An 18918-nucleotide genomic window follows, 5' to 3' on the forward strand; every position below is an offset into this window, starting at 1 on the left:
AGCGAATCTCTGCTCCCTTCCCGCCTTCGAGAAATGCCAGCGTTATAGGCTTCAATTGCGCTGGTTTGGTTCACTCGCTCACTCGCCCACTCGCTCACGAGGGCTCACCAACTCACTCACCCAATCACCCAACCTCCCACCCACTCTCTCACCACCACCATGTCGCCCGTCTTCCACGTCAAGGAGCACGTCCTCCCCGCCGCTCATATCCGCGAGTTTGCCCGGGCCACCTCTCTTTCCCAGGACGAGGAGTTCTGCCTGCACGTCAAGCAGTACACCCCCAAGGACAACCCTAACCCGCAAAAGGGCGACATCACCATCATCGGCGCCCACGCCAATGGCTTCCCCAAGGTAACCCACTCCTATCTACATTATTCAGACGACATGTATTCCTGACAAATGCTTTCTAGGAACTCTATGAGCCCCTTTGGGAGGACCTCTACCGCGAGGCCAAGAATTTCGGCTTTCGCATCCGCACCATCTACATTGCCGACTGCGCATGGCAGGGCCAGAGCGGCAGTCTCAACCGCTCCAAGCTGGGCAACGATCGTTCGTTTCACTCTACCACCTCTGCCTACCCTGACTCGTTATTGACATCATCTCACAGCCAGCTGGCTTGACTACACCCGGGACATCGGCCACATGATCAACCTCCTGCGCCCACCCCGCCCCCTCGTCGGCATCGGCCACTCCTTCGGTGGCGCTGCCCTTGTCAACCTCTCGCTCTCCTCTCCACGCCTCTTCTCCTCCCTCGTACTCCTCGACCCCGTCATCTCCAAGTTCTCCTCCACCCCGGGCGCCATCTCCCTCAGCCCCGCGGCCCTGAGCGTCTACCGCCGTGACACCTGGCCCTCCCGCGCCGACGCCATCAAGTCCTTCGACCGCAGCCCCTTCTACCGCGCCTGGGACGACCGGGTCCTCAAGCTGTGGACCGAGTACGGTATCCGTCCCACCGACGAGGACCAGCCCGACGGCGAGGTTACCCTTGCCACCACCAAGCACCAGGAGGTCTTCACCTACCTCCGCCCCAGCTGGGCCGCCTTCGATTCCAAGGGCGTGGAACTCGTCAACCGCGCTGCTGCCCCGGATATTGACCCCCTCATCATGCACGACACGCCCTCCGGTGAGCCCCTCAACGTCACCTGGCCGTTCTACCGCCCGGAGCCCATGTCCACCCTGGCCCGGCTGCCGAACCTACGCCCGCCGACTCTCTACGTCTTCGGCCTCAAGAGCAACCTCTCCCCGGCGGAGCTGATTGAACAGAAGCTGGAGATGACGGGCGCCGGCGTGGGTGGCAGCGGTGGCGCCAAGGCGGGGCGTGTCAAGGGTGTCGAGGGCGCGGAGAACGGGCACCTGATTCCTCTTGAGTCCCCCCACTTCTGCGCACGGGAGGCGGCCCATTGGATCAAGACCGAGCTTGACAGGTGGTGGGTGGAGGAGAGGGAGTATGAGGAGTGGACGAGAAAACCGCAGGCGGAGAAGTCGACCATCTCGGAGGAGTATAAGAAGTACGCGGGGCGTCCCGACAGGTCTGGCGGCAAGGAGAAGGCAAAGATATAGAGACGTTGTCTAGAGTTTTTAACCTAAAACCTAAATAGATCTGGCCCCAGGATTCAAAACACAGAGCAGGAGGTGTACAGTCTCCTGACGCAGGCCATATGTAAGTCTTGAGCCCTCATGCTGTCGCACTATTTTGCTCACCGCGTGAGCGACTAGTCGGCAGAACCGGTGTTTTTGCTACCTTTAGAGGATTGGACCTTCTCGGCTGGCTGTGGCAACAATGGCGCCGGCTTCTGAGCCCCGTGGTTCTTGTCAGCACCTTGGTCTCCCTGATGCCTCTTTTTTGGATTGCCGCTATCGTTGCCACTCGGGGTACGTTGCGGATCGGATTCCTTTTTGCATTGATTACAGATTGGTTCCCGGTGTACAACGTCATTGTAGCGCAGATGAATGCACTGGGGCTGGGCGAAGCGGTCGAGGACGAGCTCTGAGGGGCCGTTGACGAACCACTAGTCGCAGTAGTCCCAGGAGGTGAAGTCAAGCTCGACGCGGGCAATGTGGCATTGTCGCTTGGGATTGGAGGAACGGCGCGAGCAGTAGAGGTTGGTGCAAGAGCAGAGATAGATATGTCTAGTCCCGTTGCACATGATAGCGACGGTCTCGATTCTCGGGCGTTGAGCTGAGGCTTCCTGGATTTAGAGGTCAGATCACGTTAAGCATGATGGCATGTAGGGGCTGACAACCGAGTATTATGAATGTTGATACCTAGGAGTGCCGTCTGGCTAATGGTCGTCAAAGTCAGTCACGGTGGTCTTATATGGCATGATGCGATGAATGAGCGCAGAGATGCTCATCATCTCAAAGCATCTAGGAGGGTTTTGAGAGGATTTTGGGAACATTCTGAGAACAGTCTGGGGTGTACCTTGTTAATCATGGCATGCTGCTCCTGCCCTCCCCTGGTGACCTCGAGATTCTTGCCGATTTCCTGACAGGTGACGCCTCCCGTATCATAATATGACATGGGAAGGCACCAGGCAGTGAGGCACGATGTAAAACTGCGTAGAAATTGAAGTCGATAACGGATAAAAAGCCCGTTGCCTACCTAGGTAGGTATCAAACCTGCATTCATCGTCAAACTGTTTGCGTCCCATCTTCCGTATGAATAATATGTACTCGTACATAGTAACACGGAAACTTGTATCCGTGCGCTTGCACGCTGGAGGACATGGCGATGCGCCTGCCTACCACGAACATGGACAAACAGTGGGTGCTTTCTTTTTTAATATTCCCTCTTATTTACCACTAGCGGCCTCCAAGCCCAGAAGCTGGAGCTAGCGGCCGCGCTTTGCGGTGAGTAGACAATGCGCTGTAGCAGCGTGAAAGACGTGCGCACACTTATCGTACACGCCCATCAGGACGGGCTGTCATGCCAAAGCATGCTGAAAGACAGAGCCGGCAACTTTTGGCAGGAAGATGCGAACAACAACAACAACAACAACAACAACAAGCTGGTGTTGCACCATGCTGGACAGAGATCTGGGTGATAAATTACATCAAACAAGTTGATGTACCGTATTTATATTATCGGTATCCGTAATATCGGGGGTCTTATAGCAAGGGTCGGCTAAAATAATACGAAATCTGGGTCCTATCACCTAGTGGTGCAACACTACAACTCGGGAACCTGGGGGTGGGACTTGGGTGCAAGCGTTGCAACAGGTTACCGAGTTGACGGTTGGCGGGGAGCCGCTTGATTCCAATTTCCAACCATCCAGATTCCAGATTACAGGTCCATCCCACCCTGCCACGCTGCCCACGCGTCCAATCTCGTGGACTGCTCCCGCTTGATGAGTGGCAAGGGCAAGCGGTGAGCCGTTCACTGACCCATTGGCATTTTATTGTGTGTCGAGCCTGTCTCCTGGTCACCTGGAGGCTGGGGCAGGCCAAGACTCATTCAAATCGGGATCCCTTCCTCTGTTTGTGGTGCGCTGCATCGGTGCAACCCTCCCTGCTGCACCTTCCCAGATCTACGGATACTTTGCTACCAATACGTACTCGTACCTTCAACTGGCAAAGCTATCAAACACAAACCCATCCTTGCCATATACCTCAGCTACGCTGCAGGAAGCCGATTGCTGCTTGCCTACTAGGCACTACTTAGGACACAGCTACTTGGCCAGCTGTCACTGCATCACCAGTGCACCGCTCTCGCCGGTCCAGCAGGAGGCTCCTCGCCCCATCACCCTCCCATGTATCGTGACAAACATTTGCACCCGGCTTGGGCATGTGGAAAAACACCCGCTTGAACCTGCCTGGCCTCTGATCGTTGCCCATCCAACATTCACTTGCTCCTGATCACAAATCGGCTGCAAACAAATAGGAGCGAGCTTCCTTTCTTTAAAACAGAGACCACACCTGGCAACCTATACATCAGTTTACCGACACACCTATTCGGCGCGTCTTACACAGACTCAACGTCAGCGGCACAATTGCTAAACTTGTACCGTTAGGAACCGTTCGAGACCGTTGACAACGCCCGGGCTTGTCACTCTCTCATTCACATTCACGGGCCAACTTATCATCTCTCTCGCCATTCAAAAACACCGACTTTGCAACTCCCACATCTCCCGTCTACATCGAGGCCAGTTCTCGAGTAGCTATCTCTCCTTTGTCACTCCAGTCTCACTACAACGTCACTTGGCACTTCTTGTAGCCAGAAAAGGGCGGCCTAACTCGTGTTCACCGTCACAACTGAAAATGTCTGATAGCAGAGGACGTGGTGGCCGAGGGGGTCGCGGAGGTGATGACGGCGGCCGAGGTGATGGCGGTCGAGGTGGTCGCGGAGGCGGCGATCGTGGAGGAGGTGATCGTGGAGGCTTCCGTGGACGAGGCGATCGAGGAGGATTCCGTGGAGGAGGTGATCGAGGAGGCTTCCGTGGAGGAGGTGATCGAGGAGGCTTCCGTGGAGGGGGCGATCGAGGAGGCTTCCGTGGAGGGGGCGATCAAGGAGGCTTCCGTGGATGGGGCGATCGAGGCGGTGGCCGTGGCGGCGGTTATCGAGGCGACCAGGACCGAGGGAGAGGAAGCTTCCGTGGGGGTGGTGGCCGTGGGCGTGATGAGGGGCCTCGTCCCATATACCAAAGGTAAGTGGATAATGGTAGTTCTGCGAGTTCTCCTGAGACACTGACACCTCTGCCCAGTGCGCACGGCAGGCCGCAGCTTGACCAAGAACTTCGCCAACTTGAGGACAGCGTTCTAAAGCAACTACATGCCTCTGACACCGGGGATCTCTCCAAGCAGGTTGGGAAGCTCAGCCTAGGCGCGACGGGGGGTTCGAAATCAGCGGTCGCCTCGAGTGAATACTTCCCGGTGCGACCTGCCTTTGGGACCAAGGGCGATCCTGTCCTGCTCTGGGCAAACTTCTTTGCACTTAAAGTGAAGGCAGAGGTTCTCTGGAAGTACACTGTCACTATCAGCGAAAGATCGAAAAAGGATGGCGGCCAGCCAAAACCTGTCAAGGGCCGCAAGCTGTACTTTGTCATGGAGCAGGTGCTTCGTTACTTCGGCGACAAGGTACTGATTGCCACTGAGTTCAAGAGTCAACTCGTCACTCGAGAGAAGCTTGTCCTGGAGGAGAACCCCTTCACTGTTGAGGTCCCGTTTGAGTCGAATCCAGCCGTGGCCGACGTCTTTGATGTCACCATCCACGGGCCATTTGAGGCTCGCGTGGATGAGATGCTGAACTATCTAACCGACCAACGCCTCCTAGCAGACGACCACGTTTTTCCACGCTTTCCTGAGTCTGTTGATGCTCTCAATGTCATCCTTGGACATGGCCCACGGTCTCAGATCAATCGGATTACCGGGTTAGGGTCTTCACGATTCTTTCCCTATGCGGCTGGGCTAGCCGCCGAGGCGCCATTGAACCAGCGCTTTAACCCGCGGCCCCTGGCGGCTCTTCGGGGTTTCTTCCAATCCACTCGTCCTGCCACTGGACAGCTGCTTCTGAACGCCAACGTCACCTGTGGCGTGTTCAGACAGTCAGGAAATGTGAGTGTGCTCTTTGAGTCGCTCGGAATACAGCGAGTTCCCAGCCCCCAAAATCCCAGGGACGGCAGACTCAAGAGCCACATCTTGAGCGTTTCCAAGTTGCTGAGAAAGGCGCGCGTCTGGGTCAAGATCAAAATCGCCAACGGAACCATTGTCAAGAGGTCTAAGGCCATACATGACCTTGTGACGCCCTTCAACATCACCAAGGCCGGCTCAAACCCCGCGCAAGTTGACAAGGACATCTTCTTTGCGTCCCCTAGAAATATCAAGTTCTATCTTAAAGAGGGAGACAGAGGCCAATACATCTCCGTGGCCGACCACTACGAACGGAAGTATGGCATAAGGGTCGGGGGCTACCCCGTCCTCAATCTGGGTACTACAGCAAGACCTAGTTTCTATCCCGCAGAATCCGTGGAAATCCAACCGGGACAGGCCGTCAAGGCAAAGTTGTTGCAGGACGAGACCACCAAAATGCTTGACCACGCTTGCAAGGAACCAGACATCAACGCTGGCCTGCTTGAGACGGACGCACGGAGAGCTCTCATGCTCGAGAGTACGCTGCTTACCAGCTTTGGCATCTCTGTCGACCTGAAGCTTCTCACGGTGGAAGGACGCAAACTTATAGCTCCTGGCGTGTCCTTTCTCAAGAACAACAAGCCCAGCCCCGTTCCTGTCAGCAAGGGAAGCTGGAACTACAGAGCCTGCAAGGTTGTTCGCGGCGCCAATATTGGTAACTGGTCTGTTGTCCAGATCAGTCTTGGTAGGGATTATCAGATGGTGACCGACGATGAACTCCAAGTGTTCGAAAAATTCATGAAGGAGTCCGGACTCGTCGCGTCAACGCGCATCCCATGCAACCCCCCGGTCATCTCCAGGCAGGACGCAGAGGGCTCCCGACTCGAAAACATCTTCAAATGGGCCAAGAAGAACCAGATCAAGTTCTTACTGGTGATCTTTTCGGCCAGGGCGGATTCGAGCCTCTACGGTAGAGTCAAGGTTCTTGGCGACTGCGAGTATGGCATCCACACCAGCTGCATGGTCGGGACCAAAATGACGAAGGGCGGATCCTCCTACGCCGCCAACATTGTGCTGAAGCTCAATCTCAAGGCGGGGGGCATCAACCAAATCCTCACCCAGGATATCAAACTTCTCAAGGCGGGAAAGACCATGGTGATTGGATACGACGTCACCCACCCAACCAACATGCCCGAGACTAAGGGCAGCGGGCCTCCCAGTCTAGTTGGCATGGTTGCGAGCACTGGCGCGGATCTCGCCCAGTGGCCATCGACGACGTGGGAGCAGACTTCAAAGCAGGAGATGCTCGACGACACGCTCGTCGAGAAGTTCAAGCATCACCTTGACATTTGGCGCAAGCGCAACAACAGCAATCTGCCGGCTAATATCATCATATTCCGAGACGGTGTCTCCGAGGGCCAATTTTCCCAGGTCCTTGAGCAAGAGCTCACATATATTAAGGAAGCTTGCCGTCAGAAATACGGACCAAAGGCTCAACCCAGATTCACCATCGTGATATCGGTGAAGCGTCACCAGACCAGGTTCTACCCAGCCCAGGAAGGTCGAGCCGAGGGTTCAGCGGGCAACATTGAGGCTGGCACCGTGGTCGATCGGGGCGTGACTCAGGCCCGGTACTGGGACTTTTATCTAACAGCGCACCACGCACTCAAGGGGACGGCTCGCCCTGCTCACTATACTGTCCTCATGGATGAGATCTTCCGGGCTGAATACAAGCAGGCGGCTGCGGACGAGCTGGAGAAGCTGACCCACGAGCTATGCTACCTGTTTGGGCGGGCCACCAAGGCCGTCAGCATCTGCCCACCGGCGTACTATGCAGACATTGTTTGTGAACGGGCCAGAGTCCACCGCCCAGAGATGTTCGATGTCAGCGATGCGGAGACCATCACCACCATCCAGACCACTTCCAGCAGCCCAGCCCAGGGTCGCAAAGTCCACCCAGATCTGGCGGACTCAATGTACTACATTTAGCCTGGTGCTCTTGCCGCGAAGCCGTGCGAGGTACGGATGCAGAGGTAGATTCGCATCATGGGAGAATCATATTAGTGGGTGAAGAGCAGGTGGTCTGAATATATGGTACTAAGGGGATATGAGGGTTTGCCTACGAGTCTATGGAAAAGCATCAACGTTGGAGAGTCGGCATTTGTTTTGTGTCACAGCATTATTAGCACGCTATCATAGCAATCCAGATGCCCAATACAGGGTCTATTTGGGTCAGGATCAATTTCCTCATTAATGTCCTCCTCAATATCTCACAGCAACGCCCCACACCTAAGATGAGCCTACCAAGCTCGCATGGCTATGTTGGACTTTGAACACACAACTTACCATGCAAAAATCACATGCAGAGAAGAAGGAGTCCTACTTAGTCGAACGTTGCTACGACACTTAGGACTATACGATGTTAAAAGTCTCAAGTCGGGCTGTGCCCTGCCTCACACACGTGATGGCCTCACCGTCCATCAGTCCCGGGACATGACATGGCCCCAGATGGATATAACGCGAATCCACCTTGCGCATGAGAACTGGCATCCGGCATTTCGGAAGAATGACAACATGATCGCCTCTCTGCAATCCCTTGCGGGCCCAGCCGATGTAATGCTTAGCCGTCACGAAGGCCACATGCTGGCCCATGCCTCTGGAAGCTTCATCTCTAAAGTTCATACCATCGGGTACAAAGCTGGTCCACTGACCAGCGGATGTAGCTGCAGTCTCTTTGTCCTTTTTATCAGCAGTATCAGTTGTTGTAACTTGGGGTTTCCCGTCATCCCTTACGTATGCCTGAAGCTGAGCTGCGCCTAAAAAGTTCTCGATAACGCCCCCAGGGGTGGATATCCCAAAGATTTCCTGGGCTGCTCTTAGATCTTCAGCAGGATCCTTGCTGTCTCCTGAATATAGAGTCATGCAAAAGCCAGGAAGAATACTTTTTAGGAGCGTTTCTGTATCCGGAAGTGACTCCAAAGGTCGCCCGCTGAAATCACGACCTCGCATGACCAGATGGGCGAGAGCCTGCAAGGGTGGGATGCCCGCTGGGTGTAACTGGCCTGAGTACAAATCAACGTAATCGAGGCAAAAAGATGACCAGCTACCATCGTCAACATCACAGACCCTTGTCTCCTCAATGACGTCAAAGAGCACGCCAGGTGTGATGAGTGTGTTCCCTTGGACTGACCAGGGGACTTTGTCGTCATCAGTGGCATGAATAGATTGCCAGTCCTCGTCCGCTCTATCTGGTGCGTTGAAGAACCAAGAAAAGTCATACGTCTTAGATATTTGGTCCCAGTTCGGCACCCAAGATGGGACAAATAGGTTGGCAGCAGGTGGATGGTGGTTCTCGCCCGTAGATTGGGGGAGCTCCCAGTGACCAGCGTGGCTTAGAATATCCAAGCTGCGTTCAACCCGGATGTTTGTCGTGGCAAAATCATAAAAGACCTTCTCAGCAGAGGAAGAGTAGTCTGGACGTAGGGAGTCGATGCCGACGAGGCCCAAGACACTGTATAGCTTGTCCCTAGGATCAGTTGCCTGCTTGAAGAGGGTGTTGGTAATCCACGTCTTCCAAGCCAAGTGGCTCTGGCCGTCGCCATCCACCGCGCCGTCTCCTGTGTCCTCCAGGGGCTTCACACGGATGCGTTTGTGCAGGTTGTTCCAGCCCATCGAATACCATCCCACCTTGGTGGAGAGAAGCTGCCACAGGTCGACGTCGACTCCCGGGGGTGTTGGCCTCCCCTGGATACGGCGCAGCCAGCGTTGGATGGCCTCGAGTTGAAAATAGTGGCAGACCAGTTTGCCGCAGAAGATGATGACGTTTGGCTGGAGCAGGACCTCCTGCACAATCCATGCTCTCTGCCAGTACGTCCGCTTCATCAGGGCGCCAGCGCTGGACCAGAAGCGATTTAGATAGCCAGAGCGCTGCCACAGTTCGGGCTGGCTCTCGGGTTTGACCCAAGCCATGTCGTCGTCGTCCTTGGGGATATTGAGGATTTTGCTGCCAATGTCGGCGATGAGGCCCATGGCATAGTCGCTGTCGTCATCGCCCTCGCCGAGCCACGACAAGGTGGCCTGAGCCTCGCGATAGATGGCTCCCATCAGGGCGACCTGGGAATTCCTCTCCTCGACGTTGGCCTGATCAATACACAGGGCGTCGATCCATATAGGGAATTGCATGGCCTGCCAATCGGGAGCAGCCGCGGCAATGTTGCGGTAGCGGGTCAGCAGGGCTACTAGATTCTTAGTGACCGAGACACGGTGGCCGTTGACAATGACAACATCCTCAAGGGAGTAGTCGTAGGACATATGCTCTGTGGAGCCCCATTCGTAGGAGAAGGCGTTGTACTTGGGAGGAAGCTGTGTGGAGAGGGACCCGGTGAACATGGTGCACTCGCAGACGGCCAAGACATCCTGGCCATGGTATGGAGCGACGCGCAGGAGGCGGATTTCCCCCTTGCTCTGGTCGAGGTGTGTATAAAGTGCAGAACCCATGGTCTGGTATCTGACCTTCTTGACACGAAAATGGAGAGTTTCGGTTTGGTGAGGGGTCAGTAAGGGTCAGTCAGGATCAGTCAGGGGTTGCGCTGGTTCGCACCTTCTTAGATGCTCAATGTGTGGTGGGTCCTTTTCGCCAGGGGAAGTTGCGACTCTGAAGCGGCATGTTTCAAAAACACGATCTCCACGAAATCTGTTATCGTGACAGCCTGAGGGTTCATCCAGAGTATGCAAGACTGCAGCATGCAATTCAGCATCATCTCCAGACCCCCCCACATCCGTAATTTTGGTCCAGTCCGGCAGTTCCTGATGCCTATCGGCGAGAACTGAAAAGTCCCTGGAGCCGGCGCCCCCGGCTTCCTACTCGGGACGCAGGGGCCACTATAGACCACATCAGGATCCGGGACTTCCAATTGCATCAGCAGTCCCCGGATGCCAAGGCGCGATGCGGGGATACAAGTTGATCTCTTCATCTCTTCAACGAGTTCAGCGGGTCGTCGGCGTCTTGCCCTGCCATGTAAGCTGACTGTGGCTCCTACGGCAGTCGGGCCCTCGCTCCATGCTTCGGCGCCTCGGTGATGGCCTTTCGGCCCCTTCCTGTCATGGAAGGTTGGAATATTCTGTACAGACATACGGAGGTTGTAATATGTCTGTCCCTTTTTGGTCTTGATCCACCTCATGAGTACCTGACGCCGTGCTCGAGGCTTGTAGACCATGTCTCTCGTTCCACCTCGTTCCATCGCTCCCTACTCTCCTCTCTCCCGGGCAGACGATCTGAGAAGCTTCTTCTTCCAGGTACAGAAGACGCAGAAGGCGATAATTTCCCACAATGACACCCTGGTCAATGTCAATGGCTGTCCTGGCTTGGTCTCTGGCTGGACCGGGCCATCTCGTCTCGGGCGACATGATCTTCGCCAACGATGTTGAGCATTATGACCAGCTCGTCGTGGCCCATCACCACAGGCCTCGCCAGACCTTTCGGTCATCCGACATTCTCGGTCCCGTCTTCAACATCGCCACCTGGGACCGCAGTCTCACCGATAACTCTTCACACATCTTCATCGGCACCCGGTACGGCGAATATGAGGATCTCCTCGGGGGGCCCATGATCCTGGACGCATCCGACCTCAGTCTCGTCTACGCAGGCCAACAGTACAGAGGAGGCTTTGCTGCAGAGCCTCAGTTTATCAACGGAAGCCGCTATATCGTCTTCTGGGACGGTCTTCCCGGGGCTGGCTATGCTCTCGGCGACGTGCTGATCCTCGACGAGCAGTACCATCTCCGGTATAATGTGACCTCGGTGGGCGCCAGTGGCGCCGATATGCACGAGGCAGCTCTCACAGAGGGGGGCACCGTGATCTTTACAGTATATCAGGAGAAATCTTGGGATACCACGTCTCTCGGTGGCAACGAGCACGGCTCCATTATGGACAGTGGCTTCCAGGAGGTGGACCTCGAGACCAACGAACTCATCTTTGAGTGGTATGCCTCAGACCACTTTGACATCACAGACAGCTACAGAGAGTTCTATGGCAAGTCTTTTGACTTTGCGCACATCAACTCGGTCGAAAAGGTTAGCCCATTTGCTTCCCTATCTGATTGTAAGAGGGAGAGCTAACCCTTGACAAAACAGACCAGCGCTGGAAACTACCTAGTGTCGTCTCGACATATGTCCTCCATCATCCTAGTTGATGGAAATGATGGGAGTCCCCTCTGGGTCATGGGTGGACCACGAAACGAGTTTGAGGACCTCAGCAACGGCACAGCCCTCAACTTTGCCTGGCAGCATCAGGTCCGCTTCCACAGCGATAACCAACACTTGACCATGTTCGACAACCACGACCGCCTCACCGGCCCCTGCGACACCGAATGCGTCACCCGTGGCCTCGATCTCGAGATTGACACCCGCGCTAAAACCGCCCGCGTCACCCACGAGTTCTACCATCCGCGCAACGTCAACACGGCTGCCCAGGGAGGCATGCAGATGCTCCCCAACGGAAACGCCCTACTCGGCTTCGGCTACATCCCCGGCTACGTCGAGTTTACACCCGACGGTGCCGTCGCCCTCGACTTCCAGCGCAGCCGCATCGATCTTGACAAGTCCCACAACAATGGCATGAATGCCTACCGCATCGCCAAGGGCACCTGGGTTGGCCGCCCAACCTGGCCCCCCAGTGTCGCTGCGGATGCGCCCCACGGTACCGTTGAGAGGGCTACGCTCTATCTTTCCTGGAACGGGGCGACTGACATTGCCTACTGGGCCATCGTGCGTCTCTTGTTCTCTTCTTCTTCTTCCTCTTCCTCTACCTTTCCACAAGCAGCTAACCTCCTCTAGTATTCCTCCGACGAGCCGAGTGACTTCCACAGGCCTCAGGACCCCATCGGTTATTTCGATCGCAGCGGCTTTGAGACGACAGCTTTCCTGGGTGTAGCCCACCAAACCCGCTACGTTGCAGCCGTCGCCATAGACAAGGCTGGTGAGGCACTTGGTGCGACACACATCTTGGACATGCAGACCTCGCAGCCGGCGGGCGTTCTGGACATATCAAATTTCGAGTTTAAGATCCTGGAGGATGAAGTGAGCGGCGGCAGCGAGGACCAAGATCCGGCCAAGAATAGCCAACAAGGGCCTCCAACGGAAGACCAGTCCGGCACAGATGGCCATGATTCCCCAGAGAGTAACCACCTTGTCTTTGGCGGGGGGGTCGTCGTTCTGGCCAGCGCAGTCTCAGCCTTTGTCTACTGGCGCCGCCGAAGGGGCCATCTGCTGTCGCAGGGAAAGTCCCCGTATAAGGCCTTAGACACGGAGGGGCGAGTCTAAGGTTTGTTAGCATAATTTTGTTAAAGCCCCAGTATATATGCAGGGTTGGAGGGTTTGGTACCCGAGGGAAATTCTCATGGCGATGGCCACTACGGAGTTGGTGGGATTGCATTTTATTGGCAGTGGTCCAACCATAGGGCAGCAGTATGGAGCAATGGTGTGCCTTCCATAAAATTTGGACGGTAATTTATAACAATTTCTTTTCTTTTTCTTGTCCCTGTTCTTTTTCAGGCATTATTTGTAGACAAGTTGGGCCACAGTGTTACAAGTGACAACCCCTTTTCTGAACAGGAGAGATCCACTGTTCACCCAAGTACATGTAGTATTAACTTTGCTCCAAATCCTCGGGAGCTTAGACGAGCATACTCGCTAAATTTGTAGGTCAATCCAAAGCTAAGCATCCTCAGGCCCTCATTCAGAAGCTATGTACCGGTCTGCCCAGCCCGCGCATAGTTGACATGGTCACTTTCAGGGGGCCCTAGATATTTCATCTCTATCCCACCCAGGTCGAGGACAAGCTTCTCCAAGGCAATATTGAGGCTCCTGAACCGGACCTCGACGGTATGGCTACCAGAGTCGACCTGACAGAGGCTGTGTCTCCTCTTCCAGACACAATCTTGAACAGCAGTGGACCATCCGGCAGGGTCGCCCCCGTCGCTGGGATCTTCCGTTAAGCGATACTTCCATGTCTCCCCATTGTCCCACCGGATATCATATTCTATGCGCTTGTCAGGGTCGGTCTCGAGTGTCATGTTGAAATGCAGCTCCAGGTTGACATCCTTGCGGTCCCCGAACGTGTATATGTCGTAGCGCAGGAACGGCAGTCCATCAGGGTTGCCCACGTCCAAGTCGTTAGGAAGCGTGACTGACCCAGCATCCTGGCGACCCAGGGCAGGTAGACGAATGTAGGGAGAGTTGGCCCAAGTGCCAGGGTGTATTGAAATGTAGCCATCAGTTTCAACGAAACCACTGAATCCATCCGACGCCCGTCGGTTCTGAACCACCAAGTGCACCTTCTCATAGCCATCGACACTGCCAAGGACCTCAATGTGGGTCTTTTCGTCAAAGCTTTTCGGCACGTTCTTCCACTCGATAGTGACCCGGACCTTGACATCTCCGTCATCGGGGTTCAGCGTACCCTTGTATTGAGACAGTTTAATCCAGTCGTATTGAGGCTTCGCCTCCCACGTGAACCCTACTGTTCCTCGATGAAATATCTCAAAATAGCGCTCCTGAGGCCCATAAGGGCTCATAGGCTGGAGGGTTACTCCAGGCTCAAGCCACTTGCGCGAAGGATGCGTTCTATCCGAGTCTTCATTGATGATGCCAGGATTGACTCCTTCGTTACCCTCTACTGCGATCCCCATGTGGCCGACGCTAGGGTTGGAGTCGGTATTTTTGCTGACCCAGCAGAGGCCTTCAATCATATCCCTCGAGGGCCCTAGCCCTTGTTTGGTGTAGCCGTAATGTGGCTGTCGAAGCATGTGGTTCCATTTTCCATCGAGGAGACTGTGATACTCCTGCGTCAAGGCCAGATCGGCATCGAACAATCGGATGCACTCCTGTAGTAGAGCATTGGCTGTGTTACGTCGCTGCCGTGCGTATAGGCGGTTCTTGCTTTGGGTCACCCGAAGAAGGTTGTAAATGTAGGATGCTTTGATGGGATGAAGCACAAGCTGGAAGAAGGAAGGCTTCTGCAGCTTTGAGATTTCGGAGTATATACTCTCAGCTTCCTCGGTGAGTTTTTCCCACCGTGAGACAATTTTTTCGGCCTCATGGTACTTGAGAATAGAGAATGTCTCCGGCTCAATATGTTCATGCTTGCGCAAAGCAACGAGGCGCTCAAAGCCATACCACAATTTGGCGATTCTCGGGGCGTATGTGTCTCCAAACTCGCGCGTGGCCAACTTATGGAAATAGTCAACAAACCCGTCGGCGGCAATCGATTTAACATCCCACGCCAGGTCAAATGCGAAGCTCATGGGGAGTTCTTGGGGCTTAAGGTCTCCCACGTTAAAGATCCAGATCTGACGAGCGCCGAGACGGTGTCCCAGCTGGAGTTGATGCCAGGCCTTGCCCTAAACAATGTGTCAGAATGGAGCTCGTCAACCTATAAATAGTGTTTTTCAAATTACCAAGGTATTGCTGTTCATCCATCTGTAGCTTCTTGGGGCACCGGTATATTGGAAGTGATAGTAGAACTTAGACTGATTAGCGCGTAACCAACGAATATCGATAGAAGCCCAAGAACATACGCCAGCACCTCCCTTCCTGGCCCTCTCTTCCTTTGTAGGTAGTCGTCGGAGGGTCCCAAAGTTGTCGTCTGCGAACAGAAGCGTCACGTCGTCCGGGATCTTCAGCCCGTTCTCGTAATGTACTTGGACTTCTTTATACAGGGCCATGAGCTCTGGTCAAACCGAAACCCGTTAGTTATAGTCATTGATGGAAGGTAAAATCACTTACGCATCTCCCCGTCTTCATGGCCGTATTTGTCTTTGATTATATCACGCTGATTCTGGATAATATCGGTCAATGTGGCAATGGGATCATCACCACTAATAGGGCCGTCACCTTCGCCCCTCATGCCCATGGTGAGGTACGACTCATACGGCACAGCTCTTTTGGCTCCAAATTCGAAGTAGTCTCTGATCTTTTGTTTGTTGGTCACCCAATTCCATGTTCCTTCTGGCTCATTCGTAGACCACTCATTCATCGCCCTCTGCATTGGTTCATGATGTGATGTTCCAACAACAATGCCGTACTCATCCGCTGTCTTTTGGTTGTCCGGATCATCGACAAAGAACGAGCGCCCGGGGTAGGGATATCCTCTCCACATGGCTGGCCACATGAAATTCGCTTTGAGGCGCAGGAGAAGCTCGAGGACACGGGTATAGATTCTGACGTCGAATTTCGGGCCGTATTTCTCGTGAAACCAGCTGTCCATGCCGGGAGCTTCATCATTGATAAAAATCCCACGATATTTCACACTTGGCTCCCCGTTCACCGTTGTCACAGGGAGAGCATAAATCTCTGTGTGGACCTTGGGAGGGACATCTGCCCACCAATGCCACCTAGGACATGTTAGCACTGTACAGGATCGTAACAGTCCATGGGACTTACGGCGAGACTCCAATCTGCTGGGATAGTGAGTAGGTGCCAAAAATAGCGCCTCGTTTGTCACTTCCAGCGATGACAAGTGCGTTTTCATAGTCCCCAAAGGGATTTTTAACACATGCCGTCATCCAGGATTCCCATTTGCCATCGATTTCAGTCGTGACAAGCTTCCCCTCCTCCTTAAGACGGCGAATGGTAGAGGACTTCGCCAAGCTTCCGACGAAGATGCAGTTCTTTGAGGCTGTCTTTTTTAAGGAACTGACCTTGACGTTGCCATCTTGTTTAGTGACACTGGAAAAGTCTTTAGCGAGGTTATCGACGGCGATGTGAAGCCCAGCAAAGTCCTCTTCATCGATAACAAGGTCGATGCCGACAAGACTGAATCCGTCCCCAGCTTCGAAAGTGACGATGGTTTCTTCAAACATCCTGGCAGCGTCCTTGATAGATATGGGTGAATATAGCGAGAGTTCCGGATATCGGGGTGGCGCTTCATGAAACTTTCACCTCCCCAAATTACAAAGGACTTAGACTTGCGGGTGAGTGCTTCATAAGATCAGCAAAAGTTTCACCAGTTGAAGAGTGTCAGCTCTTTTAAACTGTGGAGAGGTGTGTAAGGCCCCAGACACACAAAGAGTGTCCCAAGTGATCAGGAGTTGCCAGGAAGAGTACATGGTCGCTCCTGACTTAAGGGCTCCGGGGGTCACGCAAACGGGGAAGGTTCTTTGAAGCTTCCGAAGAATGCAGTATAAGATAAAATGATGGATGATGGTCAGGTGTTTGAGGCAGAGGAATGAATATAGTGCCAAGTTCCCAGAGAGGCTGCTCGCGCAGAGGATTTGTTAATTAAGGTTGGAGGAGCGATGGTCACCCCGCATTGTGGATGCAACGGCGACTTGATCACCAGTTGGCCGTCATCCGCCACCTTGTGTGAAGCAGCCTGTGAGGTCATCAAGATGTCTGACCTGTATGACCTGCAGTTGCAACGCTGAGTATCTCATCCTCCAGGCCCTTGACGTGAACGACCTCGATACCGGCGTCCTCGAGCAACCTACGCCCTGGATTCTGGCCAACGAAAGTCTCTGGCTCCTGTACGCCCACGTAGACAGTCTTGATCCAAGATTTTTGGCGGAGGACGCGCTCGACGCAGGGCAGTTTGCCGCTTAGACGCTTGAAGCAGGGCTCCATGGTAGTGTACAGCGCATGCGGCACATCCATGATCTGGGCGAGCTCCTCCTCAGAGGTCTCATGCTGTTCTGCCAGCTTGAGCAGGCAGCACTCTTCAGCGTGTGTGTTCCCGGGGAGCTCCAGAGTGTAGCCCTCCGCCGATATAGAATTGTCGGCGAGCTGGACCAGAACAGCCCCGACCCTGAAGTTGGTCGGTTTCGGAGGCGACTTGCGAGCAAGGCTCAGCGCATGGCGCATGGTCTGTGTCTGAATGTCCTCCGAGCCCACACTCATCTTGGCGTCTATATCAGATGCCCGTGGAAAAGCACACGGGGGAAGCAACCACAATTGTCGTATGAAGGAAAAGAGGTTTGGAGGACTGAGAATCTCAGATATCGCGGGTTGAACCCCTCCATCAGGTCCAATTTGACCCGCCAAAGGCGCCAACGCAAGTTGCCCCACACAGTCCCGCTCGCCCTTTAATCCCTGGTCCAGCACGACGCGTCTCTCGACGCGGTTCCTCCACCCATGCATCACATGCTGTTCATCCAACATCATCATCACCAGCGACCATCAAAACGTAACCATGTCTGATTTCGAAGAGGTCGTGGATGCAGAGCCGCCTACCATCGACCCTTACGATGTTCTAGATCTCGAGCGCTCCGCCACAGCTGACGAGATCAAGCGAGCATATCGCAAGGCTGCCCTCAAGCATCACCCTGGTGAGTCCATCAGATGACCTCCCGCCCATGTCCCCCCACTGACCTTCTTCTCTTCAAGACAAGGCACCAGATGATCCCAAAAAGAAAAAGAAGGCCCACGAGACTTTCCAAGAGGTCGCCTTCGCATACGCCGTGCTCTCCGACCCCGCTCGACGCAAGCGCTACGATGAGACAGGCTCCACGTCCGAGTCTATCGTCGATTCGGACGGCTTCAACTGGAGCGATTACTATCGCGAGCAGTTCAAGGATGCGATAAATGCCGACGCAATCGAGACATTTGCCCAGCAGTACAAGGGATCCGATGAGGAGAAGGATGATCTTCTCCAATATTTTGAGCTCTACGAGGGCAACATGGACGACGTGTACGAGCATGTGATCCTCAGCGACATGGTTGAGGACGAGGAGAGGTTCCGTAAGATTATTGATGAGGCGGTTGCCAACGGAGAGGTGCCCAATTTTCGACAGTACTCCACCCAGACGAAGAGACAGCGGCTGGCCAAAGCGAGGAAAGCCCGCGCGCTGAAGGAGGCGGAGGCCAAGGAGGCTGAGAGCTATGCCAAAGAGATGGGCATTCATGGGAAGCTCTTTGGCGACAAGGGAAGGAAAGATAAAGAGGATTCCGAGGATGGCCTGGCAGCATTGATCCAGAAGAGACAGCAGGACAGGGAAAAGGCCTCTGACAACTTTCTAGACAAACTTGCAGAGAAATATGCTGCGCCGAGCAAGGGCAAGAAGGGCAGGAAACGGAAATTGGCAGAGGACTGAGGAGCCCTGGGGGCACTCTGTCAATGTATCCCAATCATGACATCTTCGGATTTTCACGTTATACTATCGGCGTTGACCTATTGCCTACGACATAACCATAACACATCATTTTAATGCCAGACCACAAAATGACCAACACACAATTCCAAACCGGAATCGTTGTCGAATATCCGCCTCCATTGTGCGTCCTATCTATCAAAGCTGAAATTTAATCCTAGAACTCGGGAAAAGAGTGTCAGGCATAACAGGTGTTACGTGGAACATAGG

The 18918-nt window shown here is 54.3% G+C and overlaps 7 protein-coding genes across 7 annotated transcripts; 4 read left to right on the forward strand and 3 right to left on the reverse strand.

Annotated features, from left to right (window-relative positions):
* Positions 1-159: 159 nt before the first annotated feature.
* Positions 160-1560, forward strand: ACO1O0_001940 (Alpha/beta hydrolase family-domain-containing protein; the record flags this gene model as incomplete). The annotated part of the gene is made up of 3 exons (XM_083191419.1): positions 160-351; positions 411-549; positions 608-1560. The coding sequence occupies 3 exons, from the start codon at positions 160-162 to the stop codon at positions 1558-1560; spliced, it is 1284 nt and encodes a 427-aa protein (XP_083052633.1).
* A 2761-nt stretch (positions 1561-4321) lies between these two features.
* ACO1O0_001941 (ribonuclease H-like domain-containing protein) lies at positions 4322-7554 on the forward strand (the record flags this gene model as incomplete). Its single annotated transcript, XM_083191420.1, has 2 exons — positions 4322-4643; positions 4730-7554. The coding sequence occupies 2 exons, from the start codon at positions 4322-4324 to the stop codon at positions 7552-7554; spliced, it is 3147 nt and encodes a 1048-aa protein (XP_083052634.1).
* A 423-nt stretch (positions 7555-7977) lies between these two features.
* Positions 7978-10062, reverse strand: ACO1O0_001942 (HET domain-containing protein; the record flags this gene model as incomplete). Its single annotated transcript, XM_083191421.1, has 1 exon — positions 7978-10062. One exon carries the CDS (start codon positions 10060-10062, stop codon positions 7978-7980), a length of 2085 nt encoding a protein of 694 aa, XP_083052635.1.
* An 847-nt stretch (positions 10063-10909) lies between these two features.
* ACO1O0_001943 (arylsulfotransferase family protein) lies at positions 10910-12886 on the forward strand (the record flags this gene model as incomplete). The annotated part of the gene is made up of 3 exons (XM_083191422.1): positions 10910-11638; positions 11699-12331; positions 12401-12886. 3 exons carry the CDS (start codon positions 10910-10912, stop codon positions 12884-12886), a joined length of 1848 nt encoding a protein of 615 aa, XP_083052636.1.
* A 422-nt stretch (positions 12887-13308) lies between these two features.
* ACO1O0_001944 (uncharacterized protein) lies at positions 13309-16425 on the reverse strand (the record flags this gene model as incomplete). Its single annotated transcript, XM_083191423.1, has 4 exons — positions 13309-14964; positions 15142-15293; positions 15350-15957; positions 16007-16425. 4 exons carry the CDS (start codon positions 16423-16425, stop codon positions 13309-13311), a joined length of 2835 nt encoding a protein of 944 aa, XP_083052637.1.
* A 523-nt stretch (positions 16426-16948) lies between these two features.
* On the reverse strand, positions 16949-17458 carry ACO1O0_001945 (cytidine deaminase-like protein; the record flags this gene model as incomplete). The annotated part of the gene is made up of 1 exon (XM_083191424.1): positions 16949-17458. One exon carries the CDS (start codon positions 17456-17458, stop codon positions 16949-16951), a length of 510 nt encoding a protein of 169 aa, XP_083052638.1.
* A 292-nt stretch (positions 17459-17750) lies between these two features.
* ACO1O0_001946 (DnaJ domain-containing protein) lies at positions 17751-18651 on the forward strand (the record flags this gene model as incomplete). Its single annotated transcript, XM_083191425.1, has 2 exons — positions 17751-17886; positions 17945-18651. The coding sequence occupies 2 exons, from the start codon at positions 17751-17753 to the stop codon at positions 18649-18651; spliced, it is 843 nt and encodes a 280-aa protein (XP_083052639.1).
* Positions 18652-18918: the final 267 nt, after the last annotated feature.

Source organism: Amphichorda felina, assembly GCF_050947745.1.
Source record: "Amphichorda felina strain 45539 chromosome Unknown scaffold_2, whole genome shotgun sequence".
Taxonomy (NCBI): Eukaryota; Fungi; Ascomycota; class Sordariomycetes; order Hypocreales; family Bionectriaceae; genus Amphichorda; species Amphichorda felina.